Source organism: Melospiza melodia, chromosome 20 (assembly GCF_035770615.1).
Source record: "Melospiza melodia melodia isolate bMelMel2 chromosome 20, bMelMel2.pri, whole genome shotgun sequence".
Taxonomy (NCBI): domain Eukaryota; kingdom Metazoa; phylum Chordata; class Aves; order Passeriformes; family Passerellidae; genus Melospiza; species Melospiza melodia.
In genome coordinates this window covers 13110355-13128435 of record NC_086213.1, presented here as the reverse complement: position 1 = coordinate 13128435, position 18081 = coordinate 13110355, and the positions used below count along the sequence as shown (strand labels likewise).

At 42.1% G+C, this 18081-nt stretch overlaps 3 protein-coding genes across 6 annotated transcripts; 1 reads left to right on the top strand and 2 right to left on the bottom strand.

Annotated features, from left to right (window-relative positions):
- Positions 1 to 772: 772 nt before the first annotated feature.
- On the bottom strand, positions 773 to 8916 carry TCTN2 (tectonic family member 2). Of its 2 annotated transcripts, none has more exons than XM_063173270.1 (18): positions 8794 to 8916; positions 7935 to 8048; positions 7576 to 7649; positions 7248 to 7443; positions 6944 to 7044; positions 6500 to 6696; positions 6139 to 6262; positions 5507 to 5642; positions 4854 to 4919; positions 4326 to 4454; positions 3987 to 4064; positions 3599 to 3679; positions 3177 to 3288; positions 2699 to 2802; positions 2157 to 2307; positions 1385 to 1510; positions 1208 to 1296; positions 773 to 1020 (listed from the first exon to the last, which is right to left on the bottom strand). In XM_063173270.1, exons 1-18 carry the CDS (start codon positions 8882 to 8884, stop codon positions 914 to 916), a joined length of 2076 nt encoding a protein of 691 aa, XP_063029340.1. In that variant the 5' UTR covers positions 8885 to 8916; the 3' UTR covers positions 773 to 913. The 2 variants fall into 2 exon arrangements, with proteins under 2 accessions (XP_063029340.1, XP_063029341.1); XM_063173271.1 differs by having other exon boundaries at positions 4326 to 4451.
- A 593-nt stretch (positions 8917 to 9509) lies between these two features.
- Positions 9510 to 14377, bottom strand: GTF2H3 (general transcription factor IIH subunit 3). 2 transcript variants are annotated; one of them, XM_063173172.1, is made up of 13 exons: positions 14305 to 14377; positions 14062 to 14141; positions 13665 to 13774; positions 12962 to 13125; positions 12639 to 12701; positions 12374 to 12403; positions 11897 to 11925; positions 11738 to 11812; positions 11496 to 11549; positions 11206 to 11274; positions 10947 to 11082; positions 10828 to 10864; positions 9510 to 10741 (listed from the first exon to the last, which is right to left on the bottom strand). In XM_063173172.1, the coding sequence occupies exons 1-13, from the start codon at positions 14375 to 14377 to the stop codon at positions 10672 to 10674; spliced, it is 990 nt and encodes a 329-aa protein (XP_063029242.1). In that variant the 3' UTR covers positions 9510 to 10671. The 2 variants fall into 2 exon arrangements, with proteins under 2 accessions (XP_063029242.1, XP_063029243.1); XM_063173173.1 differs by having other exon boundaries at positions 13665 to 13771; positions 14305 to 14361.
- Positions 14378 to 14399: 22 nt separating this feature from the next.
- EIF2B1 (eukaryotic translation initiation factor 2B subunit alpha) lies at positions 14400 to 17931 on the top strand. 2 transcript variants are annotated; one of them, XM_063173170.1, is made up of 9 exons: positions 14400 to 14460; positions 14566 to 14667; positions 14753 to 14889; positions 14969 to 15085; positions 15260 to 15372; positions 15999 to 16067; positions 16740 to 16815; positions 17010 to 17135; positions 17548 to 17931. In XM_063173170.1, the coding sequence occupies exons 1-9, from the start codon at positions 14448 to 14450 to the stop codon at positions 17701 to 17703; spliced, it is 909 nt and encodes a 302-aa protein (XP_063029240.1). In that variant the 5' UTR covers positions 14400 to 14447; the 3' UTR covers positions 17704 to 17931. The 2 variants fall into 2 exon arrangements, with proteins under 2 accessions (XP_063029240.1, XP_063029241.1); XM_063173171.1 differs by lacking the exon at positions 14400 to 14460 and adding an exon at positions 14461 to 14488.
- Positions 17932 to 18081: the final 150 nt, after the last annotated feature.

Genomic DNA, 18081 nt, shown 5'->3' with positions numbered 1-18081 from the left:
CCCAGAGCCGCACCGTGTGGGCTTGGAACGGATTTAATTAATATCCCTCAGTCCCAGCCCTTCCTGCCGTGGGCAGGGGCACCTCGCACCAAACCAGGCTGCTCCACTTTGAACGCTGCCAGGCTTGGGGCATCCACAGCCTCACTGGGCAACCTGTTCAGTGTCTCACCACCCCTACAGTAAAAATGTCTTCCCAAAATCTAACCTCAATTTCCCTTCTTTCAATTTGTACCCAATACTCCTTGTCCTGTTTTATAGTTCTTGATGAAGACTCCCTTTCTGGAGCCCTGTAGGTGCCTTCAGATACTGAAGGTCTGCACACAACCTTTCTCCAGGCTGAACATCCCCAAGTGCAGCCTGTCTTTATAGCAGAACTGCTCCAGTCCTCAGCTTTGTGGCCCATCCAAACCACAAGAAAATCCCAAATGTTCTCTTTCACCAGCTAAGGACAATGAATAGATGTTTTCTGTGCTCTGAGCACAGACACTGCAGGTTACCAATGCAAAGCATTAACTAGAAAAGAAAATTTTAGATCAGAACATGAAAACAGCTGAAGGGCTACAACTTCTCAGAAGTGTGAGAAGCCTGCCCACTGCTCCAAAAATAGGTGGGCACAGGGGGTTTACTGTCAAGAGTTTTAGGAGAAGAGAACCAGCTTGAGAGGCCAATGGTCCACCCATGAGGACAATCCCAAACCCGCTGCAGCCTCTGGGCTGGACTTGCCACCTTCTTGAAGTCAACTCTGCACTTTGCTACTCCAAACACAAGAGTCTAGAGCTTAAAAATAATTTATTACTTTTTGTTTTAAGTAACAGCCATTTTCTGTACGCTGTAGAAGTATTGATTTTATCTCTCTTTAAACGTTTATATAAATTGTCTACAAAATCCAAGAGTGTTTCTCCATAATTTTTACCTATCTGCTCCATAATTTAGAAAACCAAGGGTTGCTCATAATTGTTGCAAGTAAAACAAGAAATGCCAGAAACAGGCCTTTAGCAAGACATTGGGAATATGGTTCTCCTGAAAAAAAAAACCAAAAAAAAAAGTAAGCAATGTGAAAGCTAAATTTTAGTTTATAAACAACCAAAAGATACAGATAGAAGTGCATGCAAAAGCATTCTTTCAGACAACTCCCCACATCTAATTATGATTCAAAGAAATAAGGCCTTCCATGTTTTGTGGCATCCCACATTGTTTATCATTTTACCTGTGTAAAAGCGTGTCAGTGGATAAAGGAGTTGTGGCCAGCACACCTCATTTTGATTGCAGTCAAACTCTGCATAAATCTTCTGATACCTGGAAAAAAGGAACTTTTTGGTCAATGCAATTCATGTTACATCTGCTGAACAAAATGGGAGGTTAGCAATGTTTGTACCAAAACTACCTGGTCACTGGAGGGGGTGGCTGGGCTGGGACTTCAATGAACTGAACAGAAGCTGTGATGGGAAGGAAGCTGAGGGTGTTTCTGCAGCCGAGCCCACACTGGAACTGCCACAGGACTGTTGAGTAACTGTAACAAACAGCATAACTATTGCCTGAGGGATGGAAATGGAAGTTTAGACCCTAAATACAAGCAGGAAAGGACAAAGCACACAGTACTTATGAGGAGGCTGATAATCCCTGGATTTTCCACATCATACGAGGGGAGAACTTGCACAGTCTGGAAATGAGGTAAAACAGAACAGAATCCCACTGATTTGATAGGGATTGACTTGGTGGAGGGGGGGGAAGTGTTTGCAGAGTGAAAATTCCCTGTTCCAGGAAAGAAAAAAGCATTTAGCTCAGCTCTTAAGAGCTCTGCAATGGGGCAAACCAGAACACAGGACAATCTGGTTGCTTCCACCACATGACTCCTGATGGGATGCCCTGTGTATGCCTCCTGCTGGCAGCATCGTGTCTTTTATTTAATATTTCAGTGAAGTGTAAGGATTATCTGCTTTTAATCATTAATTTTTTCTTTAATTTTCATTTCAGAGGGAGAAAGGCTAACCTGGTTGTGATCAAAGGAATTTGAGTTGCAAAGTGAAAGGCGTGTAAAAAACCAGCAACAAAACCCACCCTTTTTGTCTGTAAAATTAATTTGGGATCTGTTAGGTAAGCAAGGCTCAAAATGAAGCATTTATTTGTCAGATAGCCAGAGACACAACTCACTTTACCTGATCTGCACAGCAAGAATTTCCTGCAGGGGAATCCCTTGCACTGCTCCCACCTTAGCAAAGATGATGTGAATATTCAGGTTTGCAGGAATATCTGGACAAAAGCCTTTCAAGCCTCCAGTGCTCACATTAGAACTAAAGGGATCAAGACCTATAAAGGAGAACAGAGGGATTTAAATGTAAATATTATGGAAAACATTATATATTCCATAATTAGATTATTCTCATAGCCCAGTGAAATGCTGGTAACTGTCACACAGGAGCACATTAAAAATGTTTCTCTCTATAAAAAAACACCTAAAGCAGTAATTTATCAATGGATAAATACCAAGTCATATGAGTACAGGCTGGCAGTAAAATATGCCAGTATCCACAGACATACTGAATTATGTGCCTGTGTGTACACATAGATGGATGGATGGATGCAGACACACATATCATAGCTTTAGGTACTTGAAATTACAATTTGGATTTATTTTGACATGCTTTATTTACTGTATGGGCATATTTAGACTACAAAGAACAACACAAGCCTCACTTACGTATAATTTCCACCCAGTCACTTAGATCAGTGTAACTGGAATTGTGCCTCTTTCCAATGTGAGTGGCTTGTATTAATGCATTCAATTTCTCAGTCACGTTTCCTCTGCAAAGAAAGAATGTAACACCACACAGAATATAAATCTGTGCTGTCTCACCACTCTGGGTTGCAGTATTACAGTATCCTAAGGTCAGTTTCATCTGAAAGATGTTATCGCACAACAAAAATAAACTTCAACTACTGAAGGGAAGAAATGGAAAAGTATTGCAGCCAACACAGTCCTCATTTGAGTAAAGAGTGAAACCATTATTATGATTTCCCATCAAAACCAGAAGTGAGACTATTAACCACAGAAAGCTGAAACACACCCATGAATAATTAAAAAGAATGTACCAGTGCTGATGGGAGGCACTTGTAGACAGTCACATAACAATCAAGAGGAATGAAACAGGGATAAACAATCAGCTTGTGAGGCTCACCTTAAGAAGCTGCAATCTTCATTAATATCAACTTCCAGAATGCACCCAGAGTATGAGTCTACTCCAAACAGAACTGGTCTGTCAGCTGCTGATGCACATAAACCTCTGCCAGCTGTGAAATGAAAACATCTCACTTGAGCTTTCCTATTATCCACCTTTGGACCTCCAGCTTTCAATTTTGTGCAAAACATCAGACATCAGAATGCAAACTCAGCATGGTAGAGTTCAAAACCAGATACAAATCATTCAATTTTCCAAGAAAGCATTAAAGGTTTTCTCACTGACCTTTAAGGTTGGGAAAGAAAAACAAAATCTGGCAGAGATCTTTAACTAAAATATGTTTTAAAAAATCCAAAAACCAAATAAAGCTCCAAAATTTCAGCATTAACTACAACTGAAGTTGTAACCTCACAAGCCAATACCTGGCTGCCAAATGTTCAGGCTTCCAAGAGGATCAGAAGCATTCAGATTTGCAGCTTTCACTGGTTTTCCAACTTGATACCCTAAACACAGAAGGGTAAATTATCAAGACTGCACAAGAATCTATAAGCATTAGCATTGTTTTAAATGTCATCAATCTTGAAGTAAATGACAAGATATTTCCATTGCAGTGGGAATGGCCTCACTTTAAATAATCAATATCTATGCAACAAAAGCCTAAGAACCATTCACTGCTATTGGCAGTGCAGTAAGGCAGGAAGGTGAAGGCTGACAACATAAAGGACAAAAGAAATACAAAATGTAATAACTGACAAGAATCTATACAGTACAAATGTTTTTACTTTTAGAGGCAAAATGAAGTATTAATACCTGGATTCTCAAATAGTTCCTCTCCATGAGTACTGTTTAAACTTAGAAATTCAACTGTGAATCTTTGTGTCAGGATTTCTGGTGGAAGAAAAAAGTATGATTTTTAAATAAGTAAATTAGCAAAATGTATGTTCTATGTAGGGCACAAACTTCTAGTTTTCATTAGTGACAGAAAATTCAGTCAACACAAATTAATGGAAAATAACCCCATAATTTTCTTTCTAGAGTCCGAGGGAATTTATTTTTAAGAGGAATTAGTAAATAAGAGATTCTATCAGAGAATTTCCATGCAGAAGATAAAGAAATAAATCAAAAATTATAAAAGAAATGTCATGATACCTCCATCACATAAGCTTCCAAGGAAGACAGTGACATTGACTTGCTCAATGTTCATGTCTTTCCAAATGAATTTATAATGTTCTGCAAAAGTTACATTTTGACACAGAACCTCAGCAGCAAGAAGATCTTCTGGCAGAAGGAAAAAAGAGAAAAGGTCATAATGAAAAGCATTCCAATTAGAAAGCTCTGCTACTGCAGCTGAGAAAGAATACATTAAAACCTTGGCAAAATTCTGAAAATTACCACATTCATCTTTTTGAGAATTTATTTTACTGTTTCAGTGTGCAATGGTGCAATCCTCCATGTGTGCAAGGTAAGGAACCTGATTTCCAGACCAGCTGTGATGGACTGGAGTAAATGAAATACTTCCTGCTTTGCAGGAAAAAACAGTTTACTTTTTCAGTCTTAGATAACATACAAAATTCCTCCTAAGAATTGCAGCAGGTAAACATTTTAGACATCAAAATAATCTATTTCATATACCATCCAGGTTAAGTAAGAAACATTAATTAAATGGAAGAGACCTACCACTTTCAGTGATGAATTTGCTCCTGTCAGTGATGGCTCTATAGACAACATTTTGTTGGATGAAGTCTGAGAACAAAAAACAAACAAAGGCTTCTGCTTTCACATCCAAGGTGCAATCCTTGTTGTTATGCAAAGTGAGTAGGAAATTATTTAGAAAATTCATTTTGGTAAAGACAAAGACTGTTTATGTATTTTGAAAGCAGAGCTAATTAACTGTGGGTCTTACAGAGGTAATATAGACTAACAAAATTAGACAGTTGTGGAGCATAAAATAAAATATGTTCATGCTGGTAATCATATTATCTCAAACTCCAAAATGACTCTCCATAAGTACAGGCTTTTGTAATGCAGAGAGTAATCACTTCTCACTCACTCTAAAACGCTGATGCTGCACCCTCCTGACAGAAAAGGGCTCTGCAAGTCTGAAAATGAGTCACCAGGAACAGGTAAATGGGACACAAAGGCCCATCCTGCTATTTCTTACCTCCTAAATCCTGGGAAACAGTGGGACACAAGGGCTTATGCTGAACTAAGGCCATCAGATAACACAGATGTTACATTTTGCCACTGTGCCAACAGCCCTGGGGTTTGTTCTGTTCCAGCAGCTCTGAGAAACAATGGAACACATTCCTGCTCGGGTTTCTGCAGCATACCTGCAGTGCCACTGTTTATCCTCACGTCGTGGGGCAGGCCTTCCTTGTAAGACTCCAAATTGGTCAGGCACTTGACATCAAAGTTGTGGAGATAGGCCACAGGAGCATTCCCAACACACTGTCCAGCCATGGATTGCTGCAGGGGGTTCACAGAAATGAGCATTTTCTACCCCTTTGCTTTCCATTTGAAGATTACTTGTCAGTAAAATGCCCCACAATGTGTAGGGCAGCTACAGCCACAAATATAACACTTTGACAAGCAAGCTATCTGCTGTTATAAGAACACCTCAGCCTCTGGCAAAAGAGAGGTGAACATTTAAAAGCACAGCTTTGAAAGCAGTTTCAATGAACACCATGACTTCATCTTCATTTGTGAAAGTAATTATAACCAACAAGTGTCTCCAAACTGCATTACCTTTTGCAAGGGGATGAGGAAGTATAATGTTTACTTTTAATAATGACTTTGTGGTTTTGTTTTGGGTTTTTTGTTTGTTTGGTTGAGGGGTTTTTTTGACAGATACACCCCACCACTTCCCAACATCAAGTTGCTGAAATTGGATGCAAAGCCATAGGGAGAGGGATGCAGGGAGTTCCAAACAAACCAAGAGGAATCAAAAGCTCATAAGGATTACCTGGGGAACAGTAAAATACTCATCTTCTTCTGTTACTATTGGATCTCCTTCTCTGTAACCAGTGAAAGGTTTCCCAGGAGAAGTTTGTAGAGGGATCTTAAATGAAGGAACTTTGGGTGTAGAACTGCAAACAAGTTTACAAATAAACTCTTTACCTCACACAAATAATTACAGGTTTGCTTTCAAGTCCCCTGTTCTTATATACTACCAATGACATTTCTCTACTTCCTTTTAAGGTTTACACCCTAAAACCCCAATTTCAAAGTAACTTTCGTTATAAAGACATATAAAGGTTATATTTTTGGTTGCATAATGAGTGTGATGAGAGTGTGATGAGAAAATAAATTTTCTTAAGACTTACATAGAGCCATGATAAAAATAGCCAAGAAATGGTGTGTTGTCAAGAGAAGACTGTACACAGAGGAAGGGAAACCACTCAGGGGTGTATTCCATTGGCTGGGAAGAGCACAGCTGATCATAAGGTGGGTTTACATCCCCACCAAACACTCCAGGGAAACATGATCCACTGAATAACTGCTGAAAGTCTGGTGTACACTCCTGAAAGGGAAAACAATGGTCACTCTTCAGCAAGGTAATTGCAATACTTATGGCAATATAAAGCCAAACCTACAGGTAAATCAAGCAACTTTGTAGAGAGAACATATTTACCTTCAGAAATACAGGAATATCCAAACACCCCCCTGGCCCATCTAGTCTGAGGCATTCAGTACCTCTCTCTCCCCTCAGACAAGAGAGTCTAGAAACTTTGAGAACACTTAATCAAAGTTTAACAAGAAATAAGTACCAGATCACAGCAACAACGAACATCACAAGCTCCAGCTGTTAAGTTGCAAGGACAGGAGCCCAAGGGCTTAAATGCCTGGTTTGGGATGATGGTTGCATTTTCTGTAACAGAAATAGGAGAGAAAATCAGATTAAGTGGACTGAAATCCAAATAAAAAGACACACACACTGCAGTTTAACCTGTGTAGAAACCTTTTTTTTAGTTCCATTGATTGCTCAGTATCTCTTCTTGCTGCCCAAATCCCGATTTTTCCATACAGAGAGGAAAAGAGCAGCCAAAATGCCATTTCTTGTTTGGCACTTACCTGACACATTTCCTGCAAAGGAAGAGTTGGCAAATATTTCAGCTTGAATGAGGAGCTGTGCCAGCATCACTGAGCCACGGCAGGCTAAAACCTGGAGTGTTTCCACCATGCACAGAGGAGAGGGGCAGCACTCGGTGGCATTGGGCAAGCACAGCTCCAGACTTCTGCTGAGGCTTACAGTCACCTTGGAAATGTTCTGGAAAACACAAAATAAAGTCTGACAGCTCTGACAGCTTGTATGAAATTGCTCTTGTCCATACCATTCATCAGTTTCTGAGAGAGAAGCTGGAATGAAGTGGAATAAGAGAAGAATCAGTATTTTACATACCACACCAGGAGTTACATCCAAATTCCAGTCTCCAGCTCTTTGACTTCCACTGCAATTTGCAAGTTGCAATTTTCCTATAACAAAAAAGGAAAAATTAAAGGTCATTTAGAAAGGACTGGGAAACGAGAAGTGCTTTTAAACTCCTCTTGTGCCTTCAGGTACACCCTCAGGCCCAGCTCACACAGAAACAACTGAGAACTAAGAGGTTAATTACAGGAATGTCTGAAATTCTTGTTTCTGTAACTATTAAGACAGTAAATGACATGCATTATCATTTCTCTAGTAATTGTTGTGTCAAAAAATATTAACAATTCAAACATATTTATTTACATGGGGAAAGGGGGTTGAAGTGTTCTTACCTGTCTCTGCATCTCTAGGACTTAAAATTATAGAAAAATTAACTCCTGAAGAATTGCCAAGAAAAAATGCATTGACTCTGGGCCCTGACATATGAATAAACGAAGGCTGAAAGACTAAAAAAAAAAAAAAAAAAAAGAGAAAGAAATAAGTTGACTGAAAGAGGTAACATCTGTAAAACATATAGAACTTGTGCTTGGGCTATACTCTTACACTCTTAGACTTTAAATTGTTACAAATAGAAGAAAAATATCATGTAATGCCTAGTACAGGGATGTTTTCCATTCCTGCCAAGCCCTGGAGGAGTGGGTGTAGCTTTCTATGCCACAAGTTCACATGTGTGAAGATGCCCAGTAAGCAGGCAGTAAAATGACATTACAGCATTTACAGTCCACGCAGATACTGCACAGCTCAGACAACACCATATTTAGTATTTCTTGCTGACTTCAGCTTACACTTTTTAATTTCTTGGGGCCATGAATTGTGCCAGGAATGTCCTGCGATCCCGGAGCTGCAGGCTCATGCATTCTGCATGAGCCGCAGTGCCAAGTTTAGGGTTCGGAGTGGGGGGTTTCACTGAATTTTTCTTTCTAGACTTTGCCAATGCTGAAAGGTCCGACATAAACTGCTCCACCTGCCCCCTCTGGGCTGAGCAGCGGCAGAAACTCCATGGTGGGCACGTTCGGGTTAGGAAGGGGCGCCCAAGACCGCGCTCCGGAGGGGAACCCTCAGCTCCTGCACCGCCTCCCTCACGCCCTCCCGGGCAGATCCCGCCGCGGGCCGACCGCCATCCCCACACCCCGCCGGTCCCTCGCCCCCCAGAGGCCGCCATTCACTGCGGCCGCTCACGCCCTGACCCACCGGTGTCCCCGGCCGGCTGCCCGGGGCAGGGAGCCGCCCGCAGCAGCAGCAGCAGCAGCAGCAGCAGAGCCCCGAAGCCGGCAGCGCCCATAGCGCTACGGCGGCCGCCCGGCCGCCATCTTGCAGCGCCAGCGCGGCGCCATGGCAACGCGGAGGGCGGGAACGGGGCCGCCTCAGGGGAAAGGGCGGGAACGGCGCCGCCTCAGGGGGACGCGGGCCCGGTTACAAACTAATAGAGCTAGCAACGCTAACAAGCAAGCTCTAAGTGTGTAAGAAAAAAAAAAAAAAAGAAAATAATAAAGTTTAGGGGTCTCAGACCCGGGGCATGGTTTGGGAAGATTGATTATGAGCACGAAAGAAGGTAGAATTTACGGACCACTAGGACATCTTCCCAGTTAAGGAAGAAACTAAAAGAACCAGCTCAAAAATTGTGCTGAAATCAGATCCAAGCAGCTAAAAGGTAATTCTGGTAGGAGACCAGTGACACAAGAAACATCCAAACCCAAAAAAAGAGAGAAACTGAGCACGTGGACTAATTAAAATGAGAAGTGAGAGAATCATTAACCAAGAGGCAGTAGAGTACTAATTAATAAGAGAAGTACGTAATTTGTAGGAAATAAGTACGAATCCATTTGTTTACTAATATGACTCAAACAACAAAACTCCAGGAAAATCATGTAGCTCTCCCTTAAATATCAAAGCAATAACTGACCATGTTTGAAAAAGAGACAATCTTTATTACAAAAGTTTTATACAATGTAAATTATAAATACAGCCTTCACACAAAATGGCTTTTGTCAATGAAAAAAAGCTCGCCTTGTTAAGTTGGCAAGCCCAGAAAAAACTGGCACTGCAGCTGTTACAGTGACAAAACCTGAAGTGAATATCAAGACCTGACTAATTCCTGTAAACACATTGGGCAGGAAAAAATAACTCGTTTTCTATGTGGAAAAAAATTCCTCTCTATTCCTTTCAGGAGAAAGGTTAAACTACCAATTTATACGGTTCTCTTTAGGAGGAGATACCGTTTGTTTCTTTAAATGAAAGCGACATTCAGAAGTACACAGCAGACCTTCCTGCCATAAAAGACACCAATTCAAAAGTCTTTGTTCTTGTCACATGTCAGATGGAAACCCACATACTAAAAATAAGAATTGTACCTGTTATCAGATTACAACTACATTTCTTGTTTTCTAGTTTCAAAATAAAACCTTGAAGACTAACCAGTTAGTCTGCATTTATTGATGCTACTTTAAACTAAGGGAGGCCTTTTCATTCACAAATGAAGAAATAATAAATTGAGAAAGAAATACCACAAGGACAGTACAGTCACAGGAATATGAATACATTTGAGTGCACATGCAGGGCAGTTAGCACCTTTTTTTTCTTTCCAAGTGGCTCACAAACCATCTTGAAAATGATGGCTCATATTGCTAGTAAGAAGCTGAAGTCCCTGAACAACACAGTGCTGTAATTCTGATCCTACACACTAGGAATGGTCATTCTTAACTTTACACCAACATACAGAAAGAATCGAAGCTTTCTTGACTTTGAAAATAACTCAGAGGTGTGAAACTTTGCAGTGGGCAGAATACCCTCAAATTCACAGGCTGTGTCTCTTTACCAGGATGCAACTTCTGGTTCCTCTTACAGCGAAGAATTAGTATTAAAACAGCACAGATTACATGGTAATACAGTGATTTGTTACTTAACAGGCTGCATAGAAAACATACATTTTAAATATTTATCCCCTAAGAAACAAGTAATAGCACTGCACACAGTTCTCTTTCATATCCAATAAAAAGTGCCATCAGTTTCTCAAGTAGGCTCCATTTCATGGAATTCTGGAGGAGGTAATGATGTATTTACATAATGTTGCTATGCAGCTACCTTTAATTTCTTCTTCTTCGCTTTCATGACAGGTGGCAATGATATTTTGAAAGCAGTTCTGGAAAAAAATATGGAAAAGCAACTGTCAGATACACTGAACATATTCCCACACCCACCCTTGAAATACAAAGAGTAAACACTTACTCGCAGGTACTGCAGATAGGACTGAAGTTGCAGAATACTGAAAAATCAAAGAATCAGCTTTCACTAAAACAGGTCACTGGAATGTAAGAAATCAGGCTGTTAAATATTTATAAGCTTACTTGACAAGCACACGGAGCAGACATAGCCAATTTCAATGAGGTTGCGATGACAGAAGCAGGCAGCTCTGTAGTCAACATGAACAGGAGGTGGAAGGACGAGCTGGGATCTCTGCTCTTGATCAGGGAGAAAAACCCACTGCATGGATAGAGAAAAGTATTTTGTCAATTAGGTTGCTATTCCTGTATTATCGGGAATTGTGAAGTGAACATTTCATATCTGACACATGAAAAACACTGAAGTGTTTATTAAGTGACTTACCAACAAATACTGCAGAAGGGATGGCATGTGGGGCACTTTCAAATATATGCCACCCGTGATATCACAGGCCTGCAAAGCAGAGACCATGATCAGATTGTTGTTTGATGACATTAACAGGGCATTCAGAATATCCATGTACTGCACAAGGCCTGCATGGCAGAACTGTCAGATCCACTGAACGTATTTCCACACCCACTCTTGATTAAAGGAAAGAGCTGAAGAATGTGTTGAACTAACATCAAGTTTTTATGAGTTAATATAAATGGCAAATAAGAACAGCAAGTCTGTACCTGTTGTAGAAGACCTGAATCAGAGTCCAAGACACAGGCATCAATCAAAATACTCTACAAGAGACGGCATGCACAAAAAACAAATTTAGCCAAAACCCACACAGCTCTGTCAGTGTTTCTGTCATGACTTGTTTCCATGATAAATGCACTATAAATTATGTAATCATAAGAGAAATTAACATTTGTGTTATCTTTACACAGAAATAAAAGACAATATAAATGGAAAAAAAGGCCAGCTTCACCTGTTTCTGTGCTGCGAAGATCACATTCATGAAATTCATGTATTGCAATGCGCTGTCTTCTGCAGCTTTTATGACCTAAATACAAACTCAGACTTGTTAGCCTACATATTTCACTGGATTTCAAGACTAAAAGAAAACTGTGACAGCAAAAGTTCTTACCAGAATCCTTGATTTAATTTCTTGATTTGCTAAGTATTAAAAAGAAAGAGAAATGCATCAGCACCTTGTTTAATCAGCACCCCTTTAATTCTGTAGCATATGACACCTCAGAATATACTGGATGTTAGATCTAACATGTCAGATAAAATATCTATATGAAACTATTTCCAGTCCCAGTGGCAATTATCTATGGACTAATTCCTCTCAACCTCCAGTTATTCCACAGAAATTCCAGTTACAGTTTATTTCCACACAACAGAAAATCTCCCTAAGGACGTGGACCATTGATCAAGTCCCTCAACATTTTTAATTCAGGCAACTTCAAATGATCAAAATAAATCTCTACCTGTTAGTGTAAATTTTGGAAATGGGGGTGTGTTCAAACATGTATATTTGTTTGTGTGTGCATGTGTATTTATACCTGTTATTCAGGTTAAAATGTTTACTCAGTGTTGAAAACAGGAAAAGAGGTGTTACCTTTTAGGTCTTTGCCCATCTTGTTGATGTCTACATGAGCTGCAATTAAGGAATCTACATTCCCTTTTTAGAAATAATTCCATGATCCATACCACACATTCACCACCTTGGCCAATACACATTTTGACAAGCACAAGCCACAGCCATCAGGCAAATGTTTCAGTTTTAAGTATTATAACAAAACAAGAATAGTGAAAGTTAGTACTATAAGAAACAATCTTGAGAACACATAAAGGCTTTGAAGATTCTGTAATCAAAAGGATACAACAAAGTGCTTTAGCAAGTGATCCTGCTAACAGGGTTTCTGTTTGCTGGCCTTTCATGTCAGCTGCAACACAAGAAAAAGTGCAAAAGTGACTTTTATATATAAAAGCAGCTACTGAACCTAACAATACAAAATACCACACATTTTTATCTTTGGCAAATAATACCAATGCAGAGGGTTGAACTGTCAAACATAATAAACTCATCTACTTTAAGCATATTAAAATTCATATGGTGAAAATAGAGGACATTTCTGCAACTCGTTGACAATACAAGTGTGTTTTCCAGTTCTGCATATTAAGCGTAGAATTTTCTTCTCCTTACTCTTTGTCATGAGGTCTTTAATCTCTTCTGCAATTGCATCATTTATTGCTGTTAATAATTCATATTTTCCATCCTTGCTGCCAGAGCAGTTAGATTCCATGGAAGGGCCTCCTTCTCCAAAGGGATCTGCAGCAGCCCAACGCTTCCCAGGGTACAGGAAACGGCTGAAACCGAGGGAAAACAAAGCATTCATGTAAGAAAAAATGCTATAAATGAATCAGCTGCAAATAACAATACTCTGATGTTTAATTTAAAATCCTTTTAATGCTTGAGGCATTAATGAGGCTGTGTAAGGTCGGTGACCTTAAACTGGAGTAAAACCCACATTCAGCTCCCTCCTTTTGAGACATCTATTAAGAGATCTTGCAAAGTTCTTTGGCTGCACTTGGGGGTAGATCCTGAGATTCACAAACATCTGGGGGTAAAAATATCCCCTAAACAGGGAACTTCTGCCATTTGCATTGCTCTACTCCACATATATCTACCATTCTCTCTCTGAGCATTTTTAAGTCTATTTAAATCTCCCTTCTGTCTTCCTTTTGGTGCATTGTAACTCATTATGGTTCTTTCCTATATAGTTTCAGCTAATTTTTTTAAGACAATATATTATACACTTTTAACTTGGATTCTCGCCATCAAGCAAGAAAATCAGGAGACAGATACAGGAAACTGGAAACGTTCACACTGTTCAGAACAGCTCTACCTTTCCTGAGTGTGACTTGCTATTACAGCGAGTTTGTTGGTGCGATTCATGAGCAGGTGGGAGTTCCCCAGCACCATCACTGCATCGATGCATTTCGACAGGGTGAACTGCTGGAAAAAAGAACAGAGCAGATGTAGCACACTAACATTTACAGAGAAGCAATTCAGAAGTAATCTCTGAAATGACTGCAGTTTAAAAACCTACATTTGAAGATGCAGAAAGAGCTTTTGCTGTTAAAAAAGCTCTAATGAATACTGCATAGCTATTTCAAAAGGTATTACGGATACCCATTATACCTGCTTTAGCAGACAATATTAGCACAGTTCAGAAGTAAAAAAAAATGATTACATTTCCCCCAGAAATGGTCATCAGTAGTGCCAGCGCCCACAGACCGTACCTCAGCCTCTCCCAGGGCCCTCTTCCCCCACCAGATGGGGTTGGTGTCGAGAACGATGATCAGCAGGCTGAGCTCATCATCTGCAAAGGGAGCGCACAGCGGCGTCACTGCGGGCCCCGAGCAGAGCGGTGAAGCCCCGGGGCCCCGCTCTCCGCCTCCGCTTCCCCCGGAGCAGCCCGAGCCCCGCCGCGGCACCCCCAGACCCGTCCACAGCCCCCGCCGGGCCGCCCCGGCCGCGCTCACCCGCGCTCATCGCTCCGGCCGGGCTGCAGCGGCTGCGGCGCCCGCGGATGACGCCCGGGCCGGCGCTCCGCATCCGGGCACGCCCCGGCCGGGCCTCCCCACGCCCCGGCGCGGCGGGCGGAGCGCAGCGGAGCGCGGCGGAGATGAGCACGGACGGTAACGGGGGCGGCGATGGGCACGGACGGTAACGGGGGCGCGGGGCAGCCCCGGGAGCCGCCGGGCCGGGTTGGGCAGGGCCTGACGCTCCCCGTTGCTTTTCAGACTTGATCGAGACGTTCAGGGCGCAGCTGAGGGACGACCCCGATGTCGCCTCGGCCGTGGCCGCCATCCGAGCGCTGCTGGGGTTCCTCAAGCAGGACCGAGGTGGGCGCGGGTGGCCCGGGCGGGGCGCGGAGCCCCGGCTGTCCCCGGGGCGAGCCCCTGAGCACGCGTGTCTGCCTCCCCTCAGGAGAGACCATCCAGGGCCTGCGGAACAGCCTGCGGGACGCCATCGACACCCTGTCGCGGGTGGACTCCTCGGTGGCCGTGTCCTCCGGCGGGGAGCTCTTCCTGCGCTTCATCAGCCTCACCTCGCTGGAGTACTCGGTAAGGGCCGCCCGGCCGGCCCCGCTGCGGCGCCTGCGGGAGCCCGCGGCCGCTCAGCCCGCGTCCCGCTCTTTGCCAGGACTACTCCAAGTGCAAAGAAATCATGATCGAGCGCGGGGAGATCTTCCTGACCAAAGTGTCTCTGTCGAGGAATAAAATCGCCAAGCTGTGTCACCCGTTCATCAGAGACGGTGCTGTGAGTAGGCCGGGGCAGGGGCGCTGCTGTTGGGTTCTGCTGTTGCAGAACAGGAGGGCGGAGGAGTCTGGTGGGGGCTTCTGCACAACCTCGTTCTGCACAGCAAGCCAGGACAAAAGTCAAGGTTTCCCGAGGCTCAGCAGATGTAATATGTGAATTTTTTTGTCCTGGCAGCGAATACTGACACATGCCTACTCCAGGGTGGTCCTCAGGGTGTTGGAAGCAGCCGTGGAGGCCAAGAAGCGATTCAGTGTTTATGTTACTGAGTCACAGCCAGACGAAGCAGGGTGAGTATTCAGTAATTTGGGGTTTATCTTGGTTAACAGCGTAAGTTACAGCTACCATCCAACTTGTCCTGCCCTAAGAAAAGCTGCTAGGCTTGGTTGGGGCATTTTAAATGGCAAGTGTCGCTCATATCTCATTATTCTGGACAAATCAAAAAATAAATCTAAAAAATATTGGTAATTAACTTTCCATACTTGACATCCTAATTAGTATTATGTAGGTTTCCCTCAAAGGTTCACAGACTTTTGGTCAATGCCAGGAAATCTACTTTTTCCCTTGTAAGATGGGAGACAAGTGCTTTATAATTGTCTCTTTAAGAAGCAGGCTAAAATAATCAGTATTATGCTAACCATAGCAAAGTAAAATATACAGCTAACAACGTCATTTAAAAATGCCAAATAATTCCTTCAGAGCAAATGTTATGTAAGTGAAGGAGTTAACCCTGCACACTGGGTAATACATGTCACTAACAACACGTAACAATTCCTTCCATTTCTATACAATAATTAATTTTCTGTTCTACCAGCAGGGGAATGGGGGCAGTCACAGGCTTCAGTCTTTCAGACAATATTTTCCTATTATTGTCTTTAAAAAAATAATTGTTAAGGTCCAAATGTTTCTTTAATAGGCAAAAAATGGCAAAAGCCCTGAGGAAACTGAACATTCCCGTGACTGTGATTCTGGATGCTGCAGTTGGGTAAGCCTGATGATAAATTTTGATCTTTTTCATCACAATTTCATTTTGACAGTAAGACAAAATAACTTTACATGTGAGCAGCTTGTTCAAACCCCAGAGATATTACTTAGTTTGTCAAAGCCATCCAACAGGCCAAACGAGTTCCAGCTTCAGGTGCACAATTAGGATGTGTCAGCTACAACACAAGCGTTTGATTTTGCATGTTGGAATGAAAGAACCAGACCTAAGAACTTGTACAGATCTGTAAAAAAGAACTGAGGTGCTTAACAAAGAAGCCACTTGTTTTTCCTAATTTCCATAAGTGTGATCATTTTGTGTTTTCTTAAGGTGTTTGCTAAATCACCACTGCTTAGCACAAGCCCAGTACTTGTGAGAAAAGAAACAACTACAACAAATCTGAACATTCCTAGTTAGAGTTCAGCTTCTTCCAGCTTTTACACAGTTGCCAGGGTCAGCTATGGCTGGGGAAGAAAAGGCTGCTTAATATTCCTGCAGGGAAAGGAGATGAAATCTCACTCCAAGGATGTGTAGCAGCATGTGGACTTACAAAAGGTAGCTGGAATTAGTGCAGAAAATGGAAAGATTGTTTGAATTACCCATTTCTGTTTTGTTCAGCAAGTTATTTGTCCTATTACCCAGTAATGCTTGGATTTTTTTCTCCCCTTTTAACAGCTACATTATGGAGAAAGTGGACCTGGTGTTAGTTGGTGCTGAAGGTGTAGTTGAAAGTGGAGGCATTATCAACAAGGTAATGTGAGTTTCTTACATCATTCTGTACATTCTGGACTTTTAAAGTTTGGTTTGTCTGAAGCATTTAAAGCTTTTTGAAAAGCCTCTTCCATGTAGATTTTATCCAGTAAATGTCTGTTAATTGTTGGAAGCTGGGCAATATTTTCAGGCAAGCACTGAGTCTGCAATGTTGTTTTCCATCTGTCCCCACAGATTGGCACCAATCAAATTGCTGTGTGTGCCAAAGCCCAGAATAAGCCATTTTATGTGGTAGCAGAAAGTTTCAAGTTTGTCAGACTCTTCCCTCTCAATCAGCAGGACGTCCCTGACAGGTTTAAGGTGAGAGAAACTCAACTTCCATCTCGTTCACTGATGTGCCTGTGAAAAATTGTCTTCTAAGCATCTCTGATTATCTGGATCTCTCTGCTGTGGTATATTCTGGGGTTGCTCCATGGTAGAGGCACCAAACAGCCATAATTTGTCCTGATACTGGTACTGTGTTCCTAAAGCAGTTCCTTTAGGGCACAGGAGCAGCTGAGGGTAAGAAACAGTTAAACCAACAAACTCCAGAACTACAAATTGTACTTTTTACACAAGAGAAAAGAGCTGAGGCCAAGGTGGCTCCAGTGTGTGCACTTGACTTCCTTCAGTTTCACCACAAACATCTGCTTGAGGCTGTGGCACTGCTCTTGCCCAAAAGAGGATTTAATTTGCAGTTGTGCAGTAACTCATGGTCTCTGTTTCCTTCCAGTACAAAGCAGACACTCTGAAAACAAGTCAGAACCTAAAAGAGGAGCACCCCTGGATTGACTACACCTCCCCATCTCTGATCACTCTGCTGTTCACAGACCTCGGTGTGCTGACTCCTTCAGCTGTCAGTGATGAACTCATTAAACTCTACCTGTAACCCAGAGACACAGAGGCACAGATGTGTCACCTCCAGGGACTGCCAGGGTTCTGAGAACTTGAAGGATACATGAATATGGCAAGGAAATGCCATTAGAAGGATTAACATAATTATGGACCACTGTTTAAAAAGTTCCCAAAGTTATTACAGCTTCTAAAGGCCACAACTAAATTATTTTAAAGAGGGATGGATTATTTTGATACTTTAAATAAAATCCCTGATGGTGTATCCAGACTCACTCTGAGGTTTGCTGTTACTGATCTGTGGTATGTACTTGAAAAAACCAAAATGAAAACATGCCCAGGGCTGCTGATGGAACCCTGCAGCCCCTGCCACAGCAGAGTGGTGCTTTTAGCTTTGTTCTCAACAACTGCAGGC

Coding starts and splice junctions, on each gene's coding strand:
- TCTN2 (XM_063173270.1), bottom strand. CDS start 8,884: ATGGGCGCTGCCGGCTTCGGGGCTCTGCTGCTGCTGCTGCTGCTGCTG. Junction 8,049..8,793: donor GCAGCCGGCCGGGGACACCG/GTGGGTCAGGGC, acceptor TTTTTTTTTTAG/TCTTTCAGCCTTCGTTTATT. Junction 6,697..6,943: donor TTCGTTGTTGCTGTGATCTG/GTACTTATTTCT, acceptor TTTCCCTTTCAG/GAGTGTACACCAGACTTTCA.
- GTF2H3 (XM_063173172.1), bottom strand. CDS start 14,377: ATGCGGAGCGCCGGCCCGGGCGTCATCCGCGGGCGCCGCAGCCGCTGC. Junction 11,550..11,737: donor TCTTCGCAGCACAGAAACAG/GTGAAGCTGGCC, acceptor CGTCTCTTGTAG/AGTATTTTGATTGATGCCTG. Junction 11,275..11,495: donor ATTCAGGTCTTCTACAACAG/GTACAGACTTGC, acceptor TCTGCTTTGCAG/GCCTGTGATATCACGGGTGG.
- EIF2B1 (XM_063173170.1), top strand. Junction 15,373..15,998: donor TCACAGCCAGACGAAGCAGG/GTGAGTATTCAG, acceptor TTTCTTTAATAG/GCAAAAAATGGCAAAAGCCC. Junction 17,136..17,547: donor ACGTCCCTGACAGGTTTAAG/GTGAGAGAAACT, acceptor GTTTCCTTCCAG/TACAAAGCAGACACTCTGAA.